Genomic DNA, 19,703 nt, shown 5'->3' with positions numbered 1-19,703 from the left:
TCACCCTACACTGCAGAATCCTCAGGATTTTGTTGGTCGACACAGATGTCGAGCAAGGCAGCAAGGCACAGTTCTCTGACCATGAGAAGCAGCTAGGGCAGCAAAACACAGTTCAGGCAGCAGGTTGAGTAGCTCCATGAGCCATGGGACATGTTGATCCCAACATCAGGCAGAGGCAGACTGAGCCCGTAAAGACCCCTGAACCTAGTCTGCCCCTGCTCGGCTCTGCCTCCCTGCTGAGTGAGTAATCTGCTTGAAACCTGGCACTCCTCCTCCTTCTCCTCCCTAGTTGTTCCTCCCTTGTCTGCTGCCAGTGCTGTTGCCCTGATATGGAAGGATGTGGTGAAGGAGTGGGGGCTGGTACCTTGGGTGCTCAGGCTCTGAGACTGTCATCTTGGGAGTCTGGGGCCATCAGGCACTTTCACAAGGAGCCCCATTTCTGGAGCTCCCATCAGCCAGACTTGGTTCTGGTCCTGCCTCCTCTGAGTTAACCTCTGGGAATCCCTCGGACTCTGGATGATCGCTGGAACCAAAGGTTAGGTCTGGCATGGGCTCTTAACTCCTCAGGGCCAGGAGCTGCGTCCAGTGATGGCTCAGCCTCTTCCTACTGGACTGTGACTCACTGATGAAGGTGGGGCTCATGACAGAAGTTTCATCTGGTAAAAGTTCATGTGTTAAAATGCCGTTTAAGGGCACAGGAGCCAAACCAGTGGAAAAGGTGGCAGCCGTAGTGTCAAGGGCCTCTGCCCTCTTACCAGTCCCAAGGAAGCCTTGGACTGAAGAACTCTTCTATATCACGGTATTTTGAACAGATCTTATTTTCTTTCATGCATTTTTGACCTGTCAGGTGGCTCACACTGATATCTTTTTATCTTATTTTTAAAAGGTATCCTCCCACTTGCATTCACTGCAATTCACAAGAGTTCAAAATGGTTGTCAATAATCGCCACAGTGTTTAAACAAGGAGGTGGGTGTTCCCCAAGGAATGCAACTCTCAGACTATTGGTGACTTCACTGGTAAAAGCCAGCCCCTTGCCTTGTATCTGGAAGCTGATGGCCAGCCAAGGCAGCTATCACAGCACTGGCTGTATTCATAAGGTCTGCCATCTGTGCAGGTACCAGCTTCACGGAGGTATCTTGTGTGTGCACAGCATAAAATCTTTATGCTGTTGCTGGACTCAGTGCAAGCTAACATGTGGAAGGAGAAACATGGAGAAGCTTTATGTCCCAGCACTGTTTAGAGCCATCTTTCTCCAAGGCCCCAGCTGGAAGTCTTCACTGGGGATTAAGCACACACCAATTGCTGCAAAATTGCCTCCACAAACCCTGGGTGAAAAGGAGGCCAGTGCCAGGCAGCTGGAGGCAGAGCAAAATCAACACCTCCAACAGAAAACTCAGTCTTGCACACCAGCTAAACCCCCTCAGCTCAGGGGCATGCAGGCCTCTTCGCTTTCAGTGACTGTAAAGTCTGTAGGTTTTTTTCCTTTTAGAACCCAAGTTGTCAGGGTTACTGGGCTGAAGGTGTGACAAAGGCTTAATCCAGAAGACAGGTAGCAGGCTGTGCTCTTCTAGACATCTCCCACAGTCAGATAAGGCAAGGCTTGGCCAGTGCAGGGCAGACAGGAAGGTGTTTGGGCCTGTGGGGTGGGAAAATAATAAGCAGTTCGGTCTTATCCAGGCTCAGGCATCACTGTGCAAATAAGTTGCTCCAAATGTAAGGTCGCTGCAGATTCTGTGGATCTATCCAACCTGGAGCAAGGCCAAAGAGAATCTGTCTAGGGTCCATACGTTTGCTCAGCATTTGGAAGAGTTCATCTTTTGAAATATCTGGTAAGACATAACCATATTTTCTAGCAAGCTCCAACCTGGCTTCTGGAATCTTTGATAGATCTGCTAGGTACCCACGGTTTTTAGGATTTGTATAGCAATGGTCAAGATCTTCAGGAGGAAGCATGCGCTTTGGAATTGGTTTGCCTTGCAGGAAAAAAAAGGTACTGGTTTGCAAAGAACATCCAAACTCCTTGGGTCATAAAAGGCTGTAGTAATAACACCACCTTGATGTCTTGTGGCAAACTGCTGAGCTAGACCAGCACCAATGCCCCCAGACCAATGGATAACCTCTGAAGGCCCCAGCAGCTTCCTCTTGTGTGCTACAACCTCCACTGTTCCAAAGGGAGTAAGATGGTGGAGGTGGAACCCAACTACTGGGTTTCTGCTTTAGAGGAGCCAGAGTTTTTTTGCCATTAAGAAATGGGAGGCTAGCATCTAACCCTTTAGTTAAAAGAAACTCCCACTGATTTCATTGGAGTGTACATCCCTGGAAGTGATTGATGGACCATAACATTAGGCTTTGATACTCACTCGTTTCTCTAGAATAGTCCTACCAAAGCTGCAAGAGCGCATGGGTGTTCTGTCTCCTTTCTTGTCTAGGCCACTATTTCTTTTCCCACCACTTGCCCTTCTTCCTGTCCGGTACTGAAGTTGCTCCTTCTTCATCCATCCTTGGGCATTCTATGGCAGGGTGGAACAATTTCAGCGCTCCTGCAGATGTTGCACTACAGCTTCCACAATCCCTGACTATTGGCTACTGTGGCTGGGGATGATGGGAGTCCAAAAGCAGCTGGAGGGATGAAGTTGTGCAGCCCTGACCTATACTATCTTTAAAGAAAGAAGAGGTAGCTCTTGACACTGTTTGTTTTCTACTAGTGATTCATGCTATGTGTTTGTAGGAAAACCTCTATGAGGCTCCCATTCAAGCCTTCCCCCACCATGAGGGAACTGTGTGCATGGAGCAAGGTTTGGACATGATATGCTACAATAAGGGTGTGGAATCAATGGGAAATCCGAATCAGAGGATTGTAGAGGTGTGTAAAGAGGCTGGAGGTCATCTAGTTCAACCCAATGAACTGAGAAAGGTTCCAGCATGCCTGTCCAATAAGCCTAACAACAGGCTACTTCATTTCTCCAGGTTATGGCAAGTTATGAAGGTTTCTGCATTGTAGTGGGTTCATGGGTTTCTTGAATTGAAGTCCTAGAAAGACTGAATGTTAGGGACAGCTGAATGTCTGAAGGTTAGGGACAGAACATGACAGCAATTACTAATTGTTTCTTGCTATTTCTCAGGCATTTCCAGCAATTTCTCAGATAACTGACATATGCTCTGACTCGGGTGTTTTTTTTGTGCTGGATCATTCACACATGCAAGTCACCACCTGATGTTGTGGTCATGAAGTGATCGGCATACACATGGCAATCAGCCCCAAGTACATCAAAGATCTGTGTTTTTTATAGTCTAAGAACAGTTTATCTGTAGGAAAAATAAGATTGTGTTAATTCATTCACTATATGCAAGTTAGTGGTTTTTTTAAAGGCAAATTCCATGCTAGGGATCATTATGAAGGGCATTAAAATAAAATGCTAGTATTATAATGCCCTTATACAAAACTATGGTGCGGCTACATTTGGAGTATTGTGTACTGTTTGGGTCACCGTATCTTAAGAAAGATATTGTAGAACTGGAAAAGGTGCAGAAGAGGGCAACCAAGATGATCAGGGGCCTGGAGTAGCTTTCCTTTGGGGTAAGGCTACAGCATCTGGGGCTCTTTAGCTTGGAAAAGAGGCGACTACAGGGAGACATGTTCGAGGTATAGAAAATTATGCATGGAATAGAGAGAGTGGACAGAGAAAAAAATTTCTCCCTCTCTCACAACACTAGAACCAGGGGCCATCCCACAAAACTGGATGCCGGTAAATTTAGGGCTGACAAAAGGAAGTACTTTTTCACACAGCATATAATTAATCTATGGCATTCTCTGCCATGGGATGTAGCGATGGTCACTAGCTTGGATGGCTTTAAATGGGTCTTAGACAAATTCACGGAGGACACGTCTATCAATGGCTACTAGTCTGGTGGCTTTAGGCCACCTCCAGCCTTAGAGGCAAGATGCCTCTGAATACCAGTTGTAGGGGAGCTTCAGCAGGAGAGAGAGCATGCCCTCACCTCTTGACTATAGGGTTTCCGGAGGCATCTGGTGGGCCACTGTGTGATACAGGATGCTGGACTGGATAGGCCTTGGCCCTGATCCAGCAAGGCTGTTCTTATTTTCTTACAATTGGAGAGGATCAAGTCCCTGATTTCGACTGAAAATAAAATCAGTAATCATTTTAAAACTCAGCCAGACAGTAACCCTTGGACTAAATTGCCCCGCTGTGAGAAAGCAATAGCTTTCATCAGTAGAATTTTCTGATCATGTTGACTTGGTCTTCTTAATATATGTCATTATTCTGCTAAAAGTGTGTAAAAGAGAAAGACTCACATTGTAAATGTGGTGGAAGAGCACCATCATGTGGACAAAATCAAAACCTCATCCAGCAGTTTACTCTAGACATAGGAGTTCTAAAACTTCAGAAAATAATACTTGTCTTTTTCCTTTGCTTTAGTGTACTGTATCAAGAAGTAATGTTTCTTCCCTGAAACAAATGAAGCAATTCATTTTTGCATCATTGTGCAAGACACGTGTAAATCCATGTTTATATTTTTGCTCCAGGGATTAAATAAATAGAATTAGCTGTATAAATACAGACACAATTAAAATAAACTCTTCTTCTTCTTCTCATGGTACCAAAACCAGCATAACACAACCATCTTGAACACTAACTGAACATCATTTGGATTTGGAAAATATGACTTAGGAACATAGGAAGCTGCCTTATACTAAATCAGGCCAGCAGCCACCTATCTAGCTGGGTATTGACTACACAGACTGGCAGCAGCTTCTCCAAGGTTTCAGGCAGGAGTCTTTTCCAGCCCTACCTGGAGATGCCAGGGATTCAACTTGGGACCTTCTACATGCAAAGCAGATACTCTGCCACCAAACTATGAACCCATCCTCAAGGGTGGCATACATGGGTCTCTCATCCAGGCACTGACCACTAGGGGTGTGCACAGAACCGCCAACTGCGGTCCGGAACTGGGGTGGGGGGGTACCTTTAAGAGCGGCGGGAGGGTTTACTTACCCCTCCCGCCGCTTTCCTGCTTGGCGCAATAATGTTTAGAGTAATTGGGGTGGCAGGACACCTCCCTGCCGCCCCTTCCCCGATCTTGCTCTAAAAAAACTCCCAGTAGTCCTTTGCGCGTGCGCGCATGTCACGCGCACGCGCTCGTCTCTGTGACGTGCGCACGCATGCGCAAAGGACTACTGGGAGTTTTTTTAGAGCAAGATCGGGGAAGGGGCGGCAGGGAGGTGTCCTGCTGCCCCAATTACTCTAAACATTACGGCGCCAAGCGGGAAAGCGGCGGAAGGGGTAAGTAAACCCTCCCGCCGCTCTTAAAGGTACCCCCCCCACCCGAACCAGACCGCCCAGGTCCGGACCAGTCCAGAGGCTTTTTGAATGGCCTCCGGACCGGTCCGGGCCCATCCCTACTGACCACACCAAGACCTGGTTAACTTCAGCCAGATGGCTGTATCATGTGCCCTTAGATCATGCTCTGGGACTTCATAATTATTATAGGAAAAGTGTACTAATCAGCAGGTTAAAGTGTCAAATGGCATGGCAGTTACCTTCAAGTTTTTCTAGCCTACTTTCCAGTAGGCTTATGAGATCACCGAGCATTCTGTGTGTGTCTGTGTGTCCGTATGTCCCCACCTCATCAACTTTGCAATGCCTCGACCAATATGAACCAGATTGAGTACAGTTGTAGGGACACAAAGGAACACCTCAGTGGCACAGTTTCTGATGATGTCATCCACCCCAATTCACGATGGTGGACACATAAACCTTTGAGGCGCATGTGGACTAACTTGTGAACTACCTAACCTATTTGAACCAAATTTGCTACAGCTGCTATAGGGATACATAGGGATGCCTCAATGGCATAGTCTGTGATGATGTCATCCACCCCAATCCAAGATGGCAAGTGCGTGAACATGTGAGGCACAAGTGGGTTATCATTGTTAACCCACTTGTTAACACTGAATGTCTTACCAATTCGAACCAAATTAGGTACAGTTGTAGTGAATGACACCAGGGACACCTCAATGGAATAGTTTGTGATTATGTCATCCACCTCAATTCAAGATGGCAGACACGTAAACCTTTGAGGTGCAAGTGAGCTAACTTGTGAAGCGCCTAACTGATTTGAACCAAATTTGCTACAGCTGTAGGGACACATAGGGATGCCCCAATGGCATAGTTTCTGATTATGTTATCCACCCCAGTCTAAGATGGCAGATGTGTGAACGTCTGAGGTGCAAATGGGCTAACTTGTGGAATGTCTAACCAATTTGAACTAAATTAGGTACAGTTGTAATGAGTGACACAGAGGGAAACCTCAATAGTGTAGTTTGTAATGATGTCATCCACCCTAATTCAAGATGGTGGGCATGTAAACTTTTGAGGTGCAAGTGAGCTAACTTGTGAACCACCTAACCATTTTGAACCAAATTTGCTACAGCTGTAGCTACACATAGGGATACCTCAATGGCATAATTTGTGATGATGTCATCCACCCTAATCCAAGATGGCAGATGTGTAAACCTTTGAGGCACAAATGAACTAATTATTGGACCGTCTAACTGATTTGAACCAAATTAGGTAGAGTTGTAGTGAGTACTGTAACACACAGGGACACCTCATTGGCTTAGTTTGTGATTCTGTCATCCACCATGGTTCAAATTGGTGGATGCATAAACTTTTGAGGTGCAAGTGTGGACTGCCTAACTTGTGAACCGCCTAACCAATTTGAACCAAATTTGCTACAGCTGTAGGGAGACATAGGGACACCTCAATGGCATAGTCTGTGATGATGTCTTCAATCCTGATTCAAGATGGCGGATGCATAAAATTTTGAGGTGCAAGAAGTCTAACTTGTGGGCTGCCGAACTGATTTGAACCAAATTTAGTCCAGTTGTAGGGATAGTGAAAGGAAAGTAGGCAGATTAGTTCTCACTAGAACTTGTATTTGTTTAGATTCAATTTATACACTGTGCAGAACCTGATGAAGGAACGGCAAAGAAATCTTTCAAATACAGATCAATCTGCATTTTTTAATTAAGCAAAGGAGCCTTATTCCTGCTTTCCTGCCGTGTTTGATGCTGTAACTACTTTGATGGATTTTATCATAAAGCTGCTTTGGGAGTCACTTTTTGACTGAAAGGTGCACAGGATAAATAATAATGTCTACTTTCCTTATTTCCCCAGCATAATAGAGTCACAGATTCACAATCTGAAGGGGTGAAACAGACTGATAGTAGTCCAGTCCAGATTCCTGCCCTAGGTTAGATTACTAGAATCGGATCTCCCAACCCCAAACATTTCTAAAAAATCAGTCCACTGCATGCCAGCGGAGAACAAGAGAAATCAAGGTGCACCATGCCCAACTAGGAGCCTCAAGAGGTAATTGTGCCCTTGCAAGTTTACATCCATCCATCTATGGGGTCTCAAAGGAGGGAGAGCATGGTGCTAGAGGCAAAGGAATTGAACATCTGTGTCCTAGCTTTATAGACAAGAGGCTTTCATCAGCTACAGCTTTTCTCCCTCCCAGCAACCCCTTGCTTGCTAAACCTGTGCCTGCTGAAATTCCTTCTCCTACAAAACTATTAAATGGATAGACATCTTCTCCTGCATCACTCTAAGAAGAGGGATGGCACTCTAGCTTGCTAAGATTACTGTTATTTAATGCATATGTTTAGATTTTTTTAGATTTTCCTTGTGAGAGAGAAAAAGAATGTAGGATATAAATATGAACAAAGCAAAATAATATCCATAGAGTGCAATCAAGAAAAAGCAGATATGCCTAAATCTCAAGAGAAACCAGTGAGTCTTAAGTACACAAGGTACTTTCTCTGGACTGTGCCTTATGGTAACTGAGCACTAGTAATCAGTTTTCAGAAATCGTTTCTAGAATGATTCAAATCACTTTTTCTTGACTCTTCAGTATTAGCTTACATATGTGCGTGCGTGTGTTTGTCACAGTTTTGAATAAAATAAAGAAATTACTGAGCATATAATCCGTCTCAATTCAATACTGATTTTACTAAGTTCTTTTGGTCAGCATATTCTAATGATTCAAAAAGATTTAATTAATTCACATTGTTAATGAAACTGTTCCTGGGTGAACCATAGGGAAATGTAATGGGGCAAATCCTCTTCTCTTGAGTGCAAAATACTAGAAATACTAGAAAAGTCTGCAAACGAGACTTTTTATACCTTTTGAAAAAAGGCTACTTCAGGACAGAGGCTACTTTATAATAGCGACCAGCACTCCAGTAAATCACACATTCAAGCAAACCACACATGTAAAACTCTTCACACACACACACACGAATCACATGCACACATATTGATATTATTTCTGAAGAGAACCACACTGGCTAAGCAAGGGTGAGGGTTTTTGGTTTTACTTTCCTGGGGGTGGGGACTACAACCTGAACAGCTAACTTCTGCCCCATCCAAATCACTCAGCAGCAACTCCAAAGTCCAAAATGCTGGTCAGAGCAGGGGCTGGGAGCATAAGACCCCAGGAGAACCAATCAAGAAGCTCCTTCTAGGAGAGGGTGGGACTAGCAGAGAGTGTATTAACCCTTTCTTGACTCTGGTTCTTGACTCTGGTTCAAGTGGAGCCCATCCCTTTTGTACAGGCTTTGCTTCCCCCAAAATATATCCTAGTGCCTAACGAATCTAAACTCCTCCTCCTGGCACCACCGTCTCATCCACGCATTGAGACCTTTCAGCTCTGCCTGTCTCACTCTCACTGCCCTTGCACGTGGAAGGCGGTGTTCAGAGAACACTGCCCTGGAGATCCTGGACCTAGCATACTGGAGCCAGTATGCTACCTAGCAGCCTAAATTTGGCTTCCAGGACCTCCCGACTGCATTTCCCAACATGGTTGGTGCCAACGTGCACCAAGACAGCTGACTCCTTCCCAGCACTGCCCAACATAGACACATCTCTTCATGAGAGATAGGTTTCCTTTTCTGTTAACATCAGTGATCCTACCTCTTGGTCCTTGCCAGCTCATTAACATTGTGATAGGAGACTGAGGGTATGCCATACTTATCTGAGTAGTTGTGAAAGTGATTAGCAAGGCGAATCCCATTGCGAAGAGAAATAGCTATTTCTCTTGTGAAGGTCTCTTTGACCCAGGTCTGCTTGCTAGCTTCCTCCCTTTTTGCAAGAGAGGCCATGGAGGTCTCCCTACAGTCAATGTTTATTCTGACTATTGGCAGTGCTGCCCTAAATGCTTATGCCAAGCAACCAAATTGCATAGTTTGCCAAATTTGGGTATGTGCAGAGTTCATGATCCCATGAGCTCAGGCATCCAAGATGGAGGTTGCAAACCTGCAACTCCAAATCACACAAAGGCGTGCTGTTGAAGCCCCAAGACAAGTTGTTTCTGTAACAACTTCTCAATGCAGATACATTTCAAATTGTTAAAAGATGGAGGTGTAAAAAATCTCTAATACAACAAGGCCTGGGAAATTTTAAAAACTGTATAGGATTTCAACACAAATTAAAACTAAGAATAAATTTAAAGAATCCAGATAGCTTTTGTGAGAGGTGGTGTACTTTCCTCTTCTTTGTCAGGGCATCCAGCCATTGAAATCTGAGTTAACAAACATATTTTCATTAGAACTTAATAAGTGTCTATTATTAGAGTATTGAACTGCTGAGATATTTAGCTGGCTACCACAAACAATTTGTTTTGATCTATCTATCTATCTATCTATCTATCTATCTATCTATCTATCTATAGTTATCAACTGTATCTGTGGACTGTTAAAATGTTTATAATGTTTAGACTTCTCATATTTGTTTGTTTGCCTTTTCTGTTTATTTTCCAACTATTTTTCTAAAGTTTTGGGGGGAAATACCCCAAAATTAAAAGGTTTTTTTGGTTTTGTTTTGTTTTTAATGGAGGAAGGCTAATATAGTCTTGGATTCCCTTGATATGTCTTCTTTCCAAAGAGTTTGATTTTGTGAGCTCTGCTTTAGGATCTCAACAAGCAAATTATTCTGATTTCAGATTTATTTTTAAACACAGAAATCTAGTGCTTTGTAATTGTATTCACACTCACACTGTATTTCTAAGGGAAAGTCTTCATCATGTGTTAAATGTTGATGGTGGGAACCTGATTCACCAGATTAGTTTCACTGGAGAGACCAAATAAGTCCAGACATGAGAGCTGGGAGAATAAATCCCTAAGGACATCTATACTCTCCCAGTGGAACTGGGTGCTTGATAAGTGCTCCTTTCATTCCCATGATCACTCTCTCTACTTACCTCTCCAGACAAATGTATTCACAGGGTTTTGCTAATCTAGCCACTGCACCTGGCTTTCTCTGCTCTGGGGAGTCCTCCCTGCATGTCTTATCTGCATAGGTTCAGCAAGCAATAACTTAAAAACATTCGCTTCTGCAAAGCATGGTGTGTAGCCATAGATCATTTGGTTTGAGTGAAATCAGGAAGCCGTCATTGTTCCCAGTACAGGCTGCATAGAGCTGAAATCCTACCACACCAGGCCACAGGGTGTTTTTCGTTGAGGATGTGGAATGAAATAGAGACCACAGTGAGCTTGGAAAGGCCTGTCTCAGTGTCTTAACGTTGTCTTTCCCCAAGATAAATGGTTTCCCGTGTGTGATACTCTGAGTGGCTTTCCCACCAGCATTGGCTCCTGCCTGGCTAGGCCTCCCACCCCACCCACCTCATATCTGAGGTGTTTCTGCTACTAACATTTAAACAGGATTCATCCCCCTACCTGCCCTTGCTCAGGGGCCTAAATCTTTGAGGCAGCTCTGTCTTCTTTTTAGTGTGAAAACATCAGAAGACTATGTGGGTTCTTGACACACACTGAATAATAGTGTTCTTTTTCCTGCATCTGGAACCAATGGAGTCCCTAACTGAGCGGACGGACTTGGTCTTGGGCTTGCTGTTGGAGTCCCCCCAGGCTTGTGGTGCTGGGGGACTTCAATTTTCATCTTGGGACCAATATGTCCGAGGTGGCTCAAGAGTTCATAGCAGCCATGACAGCTATGGGCCTATCTCAAGTGCTCTCGGGACTGACTCACATTGCTGGTCACACGCTTGATTTGTTCTTTCACTCTGATCAGGGTGGTGTTCTGTTGGTGGGGACTCCTGTGATTTCCCCATTGTCATGGACGGACCACCATCTGGTTAAGGTTGGACTCACAATCAATTCCCACCTTCACAGGGGCGAGAGACCTATTACGATGGTCTGCCTGAGAAGGTTATTGGATCTAATAGTATTTCAAGAAGCCTTGGAGGGATTTAGTTTTGGCTCTGCCGGTGACCCTGTTGATGCCCTGGTGGAGAATTGGAACAGCAAACTCACCAGGGAGGTAGACATGATTGCTCCTAAACGTCCAACCTGCTTCAAAACTGGCCCCTTGGTATACGAAAGAACTACAGGGTCTGAAGCAGCAAGGTAGATGGCTGGAGCACAAGTGGAGAAAGACTCAGCTTGAACCCGACAGATTGCAACATAGAGCTCATTTGAGACGATACGTGCGGCAAAGAAGTGATTCTTTTCTGCCCATATTGCATCCACAAGTTCACATCCGGCGGAGTTCTTCAGGGTTGTGAGAGGGCTAGTATGTGCCCCCCCTCCCTTGAATCAGAACCTGAAACCATCGATTACCCGCTGTGATGTGTTGAATGAATTCTTTGTGGGGAAAATCTCTCGTGTTCAGGCCAACTTAGACTCCATCTCCACAATTACTTCAGTGTCTGATGTGGAGGGGACCAGCAACTCCTTTTATGTGATTAGGTTGGATCAGTTCCAGTTTGTGACTCCTGAGGATGTGGACAAGCTGATTGGAATGGTGCGGCCTACCACCTGTTCTCTTGACCCTTGCCCGACATGGCTTATATTATCTAGCAGGGGGGGTTGTTGCAGAGGGCCTGGTAGAGATTATAAATGCATCTCTGAGGGAAGGTAGGATGCCTCCTTGTCTTAAGGAGGCGATCATTAGACCACTTCTGAAGAAGCCTACCTCGGATCCCTCAGAGTTGAACAACTACAGGCCTGTCTCCAACTTTCCATGGCTGGGCAATGTAACTGAACGGGTGGTGGCCTCCCAGCTCCAGACAGTCTTGGATGAAACTGATTATCTTGACGCATTTCAAACTGGCTTTCAGGCTGGCTATGGGGTGGAGACTGCCTTGGTTGGTCTGATGGATGATCTCCAACTGGCAATTGACAGAGGAAGTGTGACTGTTGGTCCTTTTGGACCTCTCGGTGGCTTTTGATACAATCGACCATAGTATCCTTCTGGAGCGTCTGAGGGTGTTGGGAGTGGGAGGCACTGCTCTGCAGTGATTCCGCTCCTACCTCTTGGGCAGGTTCCAGATGGTGTCCCTTGGAGACTGCTGTTCTTCAAATCTGAACTTTTGTATGGTGTCCCTCAGGGCTCCGTATTGTCTCCGATGTTGTTTAACATCTACATGAAACTGCTGGGAGATCATCAGGAGTTTTGGTGCAGGGTGCTATCAGTATGCTGATGACACCCAAATCTATTTCTCAATGTCAACATCATCAGGAGAGGGCATAACCTCCCTAAATGCCTGCCTGGAGTCGGTGATGGGATGGATGAGGGATAACAAACTGAGACTGAATCCAGATAAGACGGAGGTACTCATTGTGCAGGGTCTAAACTTGAGAGACAATTTTGATCTGCCTGTTCTGGATGGGGTCACACTTCTCTAGAAGGAACAGGTACACAGTCTAGGGGTCCTTCTGGATCCAAGCCTCTCCCTGGTATCCCAGGTTAAGGCAGTGGCCAGAGGTGCCTTCTATCAGCTTCAGCTGATCTGCCAGCTGCGTCCATTTCTTGAAATGAATGACCACAAAACAGTGGTACATCTGCTGGTAACCTCCAGACTGGATTACTGCAATGCGTTCTATGTAGGGCTGCCCTTGTATGCAGTCTGGAAACTACAGTTGGTCCAGAATGCAGCAGCCAGGCTGGTCTCTGGGTCATCTAGGAGAGACTAGTATTGAAGGAGTTACATTGCCTGCCAATATGTTTCTGGGCAAAATATAAGGTGTTGGTCATAACCTATAAAGCCCTAAACAGCTTGGGCCCTGGGTTTTTAAGAGAACATCTTCTTTGTTATGAACCCCACCGCCCATTGAGATCATCAGGAGAGATCCGTCTGCATTTGCCACCAGTTCGTCTGGTGGCTACTCAGGGACGGGCCTTCTCCTTTGCTGCCCGGAGGCTTTGGAATGCGCTCCCTAGTGAAATAAAGCCTCCCTATCTCTGACAGCTTTTTAAAGGTCTTTAAAGACACATCTGTTCACCCAGGCTTTTAATTAATATTGTTTTAATGGTTTTAATGCTGTTTTAAAATGTTGTTTTAAAATTTTAACATTGTTGTAATGTCTTACACTTTTTGTTTTTGTTTTAACTAATGTTTTACTTTTTCTGTTTTTATTTTGTTGTAAACTGCCCAGAGACGTAAGTTTTGGGTGGTATAAAAATATGTTAAGTAAATAAATAAATAACACCTGCCTTCTAGTGATTCAGGCCATTGATCCATCTTATTCATTATTGTCTGCTCTGACAGGCAACTCACCAAAGTCTCAAGCAGAGGAGTTTTTCAGCTGCAGAGATGCCAGGAATTGAACCTGGGGCCTTCTGCATGTTTGTTTGTTTCTTTGTTTCTTTGTTTGTTTAAGATAGTTCTTCTTTGCCACCTTTTAAGGCAACTTAGCAAGTCATAGAAACCTTAAAAATCATTTTAAAAATCTTTACGAGCAGATAAAAATTTTAAAAATGCACATTGCATACAAATAATCTAACCTCCCCTCGGTTTAAAAACCAGTCATCTATCTATCTATCTATCTATCTATCTATCTATCTATCATATTTTTATACCACCTGAAATGTACATCTTTAGAGCAGGAGTTGGCCACCCACCTCTGCTGTACAGTTTAACATGGGCATAATGTGTCAGAGGATTTATGGCACTAAGCTCTGATCACATCGCAGCCCTCCTTAAATCCCTTAACTGCTTTCCTGTCCACTCTGGAATAGGAACATAGGAAGCTGCCTTCTACTGAGTCAGACCATTGGTCCATCTAGCTCAGTATTGTCTACACAGACTGGCCGCGTCTTCTCCAGGATTGCAGGCAGGAGTCCCCCAGCCCTATCTTGGAGATGCCAGGGTGGAACTTGGAATCTTCTGCATGCAAGCATGCAGATGCTCTTCCCAGAGCGGCCCCATCCCCTGAGGGGAATATCTTACAATGCTCACACATATAGTCTACCATTCAAATGCAAACCAGGATAGACCCTGATTAGCAAAGGGAACAAGCAGAAGGTTGCCAGTTCGAATCCCCGCTGGTACTATATCGGGCAGCAGCGATATAGGAAGATGCTGAAAGGCATCATCTCATACTGCGCAGGAGGATGATTATACATACATTTTATATCCCACTCTTCCTCCAAGGAGCCTAGAGCGGTGTACTACATACTTAAGTTTTTCGTCACAACAACCCTGTGAAAGGAGGGAGGCAATGGTAAACTCCTCCTGTATTCTACCAAAGAAAACCACAGGGCTCTGTGGGCGCCAGGAGTCAACACTGACTTGAAGGCACAATTTACCTTTGTAGCACAAGACCAGCTCTTGATCTAGCACAATCTCCTGGTCCTCACCTTCAAAGCCCTCCTTGGCCTTGCTTCCAACCTGCCACCTCATCATTCTCATTTCCCATTACACTCCTGCTCCTCCAGATCCATGCTCCTCCGCCGTCTGAAGGTTTCTTGCTCTGTCCTTTCCCCTGGCAGTGTCTCTTATGCCTGAAGCTCTTCCCAGATCACCTGTGAGATGCTCCCTCCCTCTCTTCCTCCCTTATTTCCTTCAAATCCTTCCTCAACTCCCTTTTCTGTGAAGCATTTGGTGTAGCCCTAGTCCCTATACCTTACTGCAACTAAGCCTAAGTACATGCACCGTACTTGAAATAATCACATATTCTCTCCTCATCCCCTTTCCTCCTTTTCCTCTGTGTGTCTGTTTCTAGATTGTGAGCCCATTGGGGCAGGCATCATGTAAAGCATCATGTATATACGTAGCTCTAGATACTATTATTGTTATTACTATTTTCCCAGATGATGTGCCGCGTTACAGCTCCAAACCTGTAGAGGGGGCCGCATGACCTAGGGCTGCTACAGAGTCAGAATACAGAACAGGTGGTAGCACTACTAGCAGTACTTCCATAGTTTTCCCCCTATGCGACAATGGGGGAAACTGTGGGTGCACTGCTAGCGCTACTGCCCATTCAAGTGGGGGCTACATTCTGACTCCGTAGCAGCCCCAGGGCACAGCATTACGGAGTTATAATGCCGTATATCATGTTGGCATCATCGTCATCATCATCGACATACTCAGAGAAATCTCTGTACCTCTGCAACCCGCCAGAGCCAAGGTTTCAGCCTGCACTGGTCCTCTGCCCATCCAAAGAGCTGAAAAGGATGACTGGAGGACCAGTGCAAGCTGTGCTGTGCAGTGTGCCTGGCTAGCTGGCTGGCTTCCTGTTTTTGCCAAGGACTGTCTTTGGGAGACAGGACACCTGTCTGTTCCAGCATCACTTCCTGTTTTTCTACCTGTGTACTACAGTAATCGGCCAGGAGTGCTGGCAGTTGCAGACCTGCCCTTGGTTTAAATTCCCAGCTAAACAAGTTTCACTCTCATTTGGGACCAGTCCCATGTATCACTGTCAACGGTGGCTTCTGGCAAAAGTCCCTAAAAGCACTGGTATTCAGGCCCATAACCACTTGCCTCCTTACACCAAGCTGATGTTTCATTTCTTCAAATGAGAAGGAAACTTGAGTAAAACAAGATTAGATGACATGACATAGGATTCTGTCCAGCCCCTGGATAAGTCATGTGTGAAACATGTCTTCTTTCTTTCAATTCCTCTGCTCGTTTTGGGAAACTGGCATTATTTATGGTAAGCAAGACAGGTGAAAGGACTGACTGCCTCCGCTTTCGCTGCCTGATTGTTTCCCCCCTGCAAGATTTACTGCAAGATTCCAGTTGAGTTAAAAGGTGAACGCTGAAAGTTTCACTTGCTGCCACAGCTCAGGGCTGCCACCGTAACCTCAGAGTTAGGCAGCATTCAGCCTGCTTTCCATATCAGTAACTGGGAGTGAAATGAAGATCATGCAGCAAATGGTGAGGCTACTGAAATGAACATGTGTAGCTTTCAAATCTAGTTTTACCCCTCCCCAGGGCAGGAAGAGGGTGAATGACTCACAGAATCTCTCTCTCTCTCTCTCTCTCTCTCTCTCTCTCGGCAGCAGAGTGCAGCAGAGGCCAGAGCAAGTGGTGCTATCCGTCTTCTTGACAGGTAAGCTCCCTCTTTCCTGATCACATTCCTGAGCTTGCATTGGAAAGGCATGTGTACCTGCATGTGTACTGGCTTGCCTTTGGGAAACTGGGAAATCACCTTCACCCTGAGGCTGCTAGGAGTCCTAATGAATTTGAGATAAAGAAAGAGGGGCAAGGAAGCATGTGAAGGAACAGCCGATGATCCAGCCTAGCATTGGCCTTCCCTTACAGATACTTTTGCTCCTTGACCCCATGGAAAATTATCTCATAAAGGTGGGAAGGGAGTAGGTTTCTGGTGGACATCTGGCACATCTAGTCTTGGGAACAGCTGACTTGAATGTTCTTGTGCACAGATCCCACTCAACTGGCTATCTTTGCCTGGGTTCTGCTCCCCTCCCCACGCCCATGCCCCCCACACAGCCACCTGGTCTCAATACAAGACCTTGCACTGTTCCTATTCATTTCAATGCGACCCACACAGGAGAACTTGATAGTCAGTTGTGTCCCTTGGGTTTAATCATAGGCACTGTGGAGGAGGGCCGGGGGCTCTATACAGACCTTCAAAACTGCCAAGGAAGGCAGGAAAAGGTGGGGAAACATGGTGAGATTTAGCATTGGTCTAGTGGTGTATTGAAACAAACTATTGACTGGTTATATGTTTCTGTTTCCACTAACAGTTCTTTTCCAAAAAACAAGCAATTTTGACTTTTGTGGTGGGGGGGATTCTTTGGAATGGCTTTACAGTGTTCCTATCAGCATAAGAATATTTATTTATTTATCCTATTTTTATACAGCCTGATATGTACAGCTCTAGGTGGTGTACACATTTTAATATTAAAAATCACATATTAAAATACATAAAACACAATAACCACAATATAAAACAAATTATTGAACTTATTAAAATTAATTCTAACTAAAAGCTTGCGGAAACAGGAGAGTCTTGAGGGCCTTCCTGAAAACAAACAGAGGAGGAGATGCTCTTATTTCAGCAGGAAGCATATCCCAATGCTCTGGGGCAGCCATAGAGAAAGCCCGGTCCTGAGTTGTCACCAGATGAGCTTGATGCCAGATGCCACCAGAATAGTTCTAAATTGTTGCCTTCTTTTCCATGAAAATAATAAACCCACATGAAATGCTGAGATGAGCTTGAATTACTAGTTTCAAGAAGTTCTTCTACTTGTCTAGTTCTAGCTGTCTATAAAGGTAATGCTCGGTCAGATGTGACTGTATCCTTCTTGCAGATCTTACAGGTTTGCGGTGAAGGGTGTCTCCTCCTAGCAGCTGAAAACAGGCAGGGAAGAAGTGAGATTTTTCACTCTTGTTCCTTTAGAAGACCACAGAAGAGGAAAGGCATCGGCTGAATATCAGGAAGAGTGGTGAACTGTGCCACTATGAGCAATACTGCAAAGCCAGTGGGACCAGGATCGGCTCTGCTGACTGAGCTACCAAAAAGAAAGAGGGGGCGGCCAAGGAAGCAGCCACAGGTAAATGTCCATCCTCTTACATAACACTCTTGGCGCTTTGTCTTTTCACCAAATTAAGGTTTATAAGAAGAAGTGAGTTCATGGCAGTTCTTTAGCCTTAAAGAAGTTGGTGGGGTTAGAATGACTAAACTTGAGGCATTGCATTACATGCATACTGGTGTCTGTATACATGTGCATATTTTTGTGTGAATAACCATACTTGCATTCATTTTAAAAGTGAACCTGGGTATAGGCCCCCTCAAAGGCAAGGTGCAGATAGAACATGTCCTACTGTACATGTGTTAAACATAATGTGTGAATAACTGACTGTGTGTACATTGGCTGACATCATAAGAACAGCCCTGTTGGATGAGGCCCAAGGCCCATCCAGTCCAGCATCCTGTTTCACCAGATGCCTCTGAGAAGCCTACAGGCAAGAGGTAAGGCCATGCCCTCTCTCTTGCTGTTGCTCATCTTGTCAATAGTACTACTCAGTGTTGTTATCTAAAGACTACTCAATCTCAACAGGACTTCTTCTAGTAAATTTAGTCAGAATGTCAGCCAGTGTATGCATACTGTACATGTAATGAACATAATGTGTGGATAGGGCTAGTCTGTAGCTCAGTTCCATGGGCATGCCCTGATTGCTCTAGTTTTGAGGCTCACAAGTGTTGTTTCATGAGACCGAACAGAAAACAGAATTACTTGAAATTAGGTTTGGCGAAACAAATCTGCCTGTTGTGAAGTAAGTGATTTGATAATTGTGACTTCTGCGAAACTGGGAGCACTAGCATATAAGACCAGGGGCTCTAGCTGCAGGCTGTTGTGAGTGCAAAGAGGAGTCACATTCATTTTCTTTAGCATCAGCTACTAACCCTAAGGGTTAGTAGGCAGCTGGAGCCACCTTATGAGGCTGTGTATTACTCAGGAAGCATCCCTTACAGGGCAAAGAGATTCTCTCACCTTGCAACACTGGCTGAGCTGGGTGAGTTGGTAGGAAGATGTTCTCAGCCCATCCTTTTATGCAAGGAGGAACTGATTCTTGCCATGAGTCCCAGTACAAGACATACCCACCTTTACACAAGCACATGCAGTATGACTGCATCTCTATTAACAGGGTTCATTTTCACATTCCATTTTCCTGTACAGAAATTCATATTATGCATATTATTAAGCTTGCATTATGGAATGCATGAATGGGAGCACGATGATATACTTTGGTCCTGACATGTATTTGGGGGCAAGTACATTCAGCAGCATCCAAAAGCATGTATTTGAAATAGATACTCATATGAGCATTCTTGCATTGCAAAAGAGGTGCTTCATTATACACAACAGTTGATCTCTCTGTGCAAAAAATTAATAAAGAGGGAAATAACTACAGCTGCACTTCTACTTAAAGAAAGTGCAGGCACATAATGAATGGATCATTAGACTTCATTATTTGTTTGTTTGTTTGTTTGTTTAGCATATATGTATACTGCTCAAAACTCACATCTCTGATGTCTAGTAGCATGAAACCATACATACATCTACTAAGCATGCAATCAAATATCTCCTTTTATTCCCTTGTGCCGGATCTTTTCTCTGTCACATTGAGTCTAGCTTGCTTTCTAGTGATTGTCAGAACCACCAGGCTCACGGGCAAGCCCAGTGGTTCTGTGGCGACTAGCCCACCTAATTCCCCCTTCCGTTAACCTTGGTTTTTTTAATTGTGTGCCACCACGGCGCACAGCAACACATGAGTAGACCTGCAACTGGGAGGCAACAAGCCTCCTGGCCTCAGGAGTCCCCCCCCCCCGAAAGCCCCATGCTCTTGCATGGGGCATCCTGGGACTTCCGGGGGTCGAGTGGCCCACGTTCCTCACAGCCCCCACCAGCTC

The 19,703-nt window shown here is 45.0% G+C and overlaps 1 protein-coding gene across 1 annotated transcript in view; it reads left to right on the top strand.

The window, feature by feature from the left end:
* Window positions 1-1,796: 1,796 nt before the first annotated feature.
* LOC128346876 (high mobility group protein HMGI-C-like) overlaps window positions 1,797-19,703 on the top strand; it is a 31,188-nt gene continuing 13,281 nt past the window's right edge. Inside the window, exons 1-3 of the mRNA XM_053300633.1 lie at window positions 1,797-1,830; window positions 16,324-16,373; window positions 17,688-17,841. Coding sequence (XP_053156608.1) covers window positions 17,749-17,841 — 93 coding nt within the window. The 5' untranslated portion in view covers window positions 1,797-1,830; window positions 16,324-16,373; window positions 17,688-17,748. The remainder of the gene's footprint in view (window positions 1,831-16,323; window positions 16,374-17,687; window positions 17,842-19,703) is intronic.

The sequence above is a fragment of the Hemicordylus capensis genome, chromosome 2, assembly GCF_027244095.1.
Source record: "Hemicordylus capensis ecotype Gifberg chromosome 2, rHemCap1.1.pri, whole genome shotgun sequence".
NCBI classification, from domain to species: Eukaryota; Metazoa; Chordata; class Lepidosauria; order Squamata; family Cordylidae; genus Hemicordylus; species Hemicordylus capensis.
Note: the sequence above shows the minus strand (reverse complement) of the source record. Positions and strands in the feature narration are given on the sequence as shown.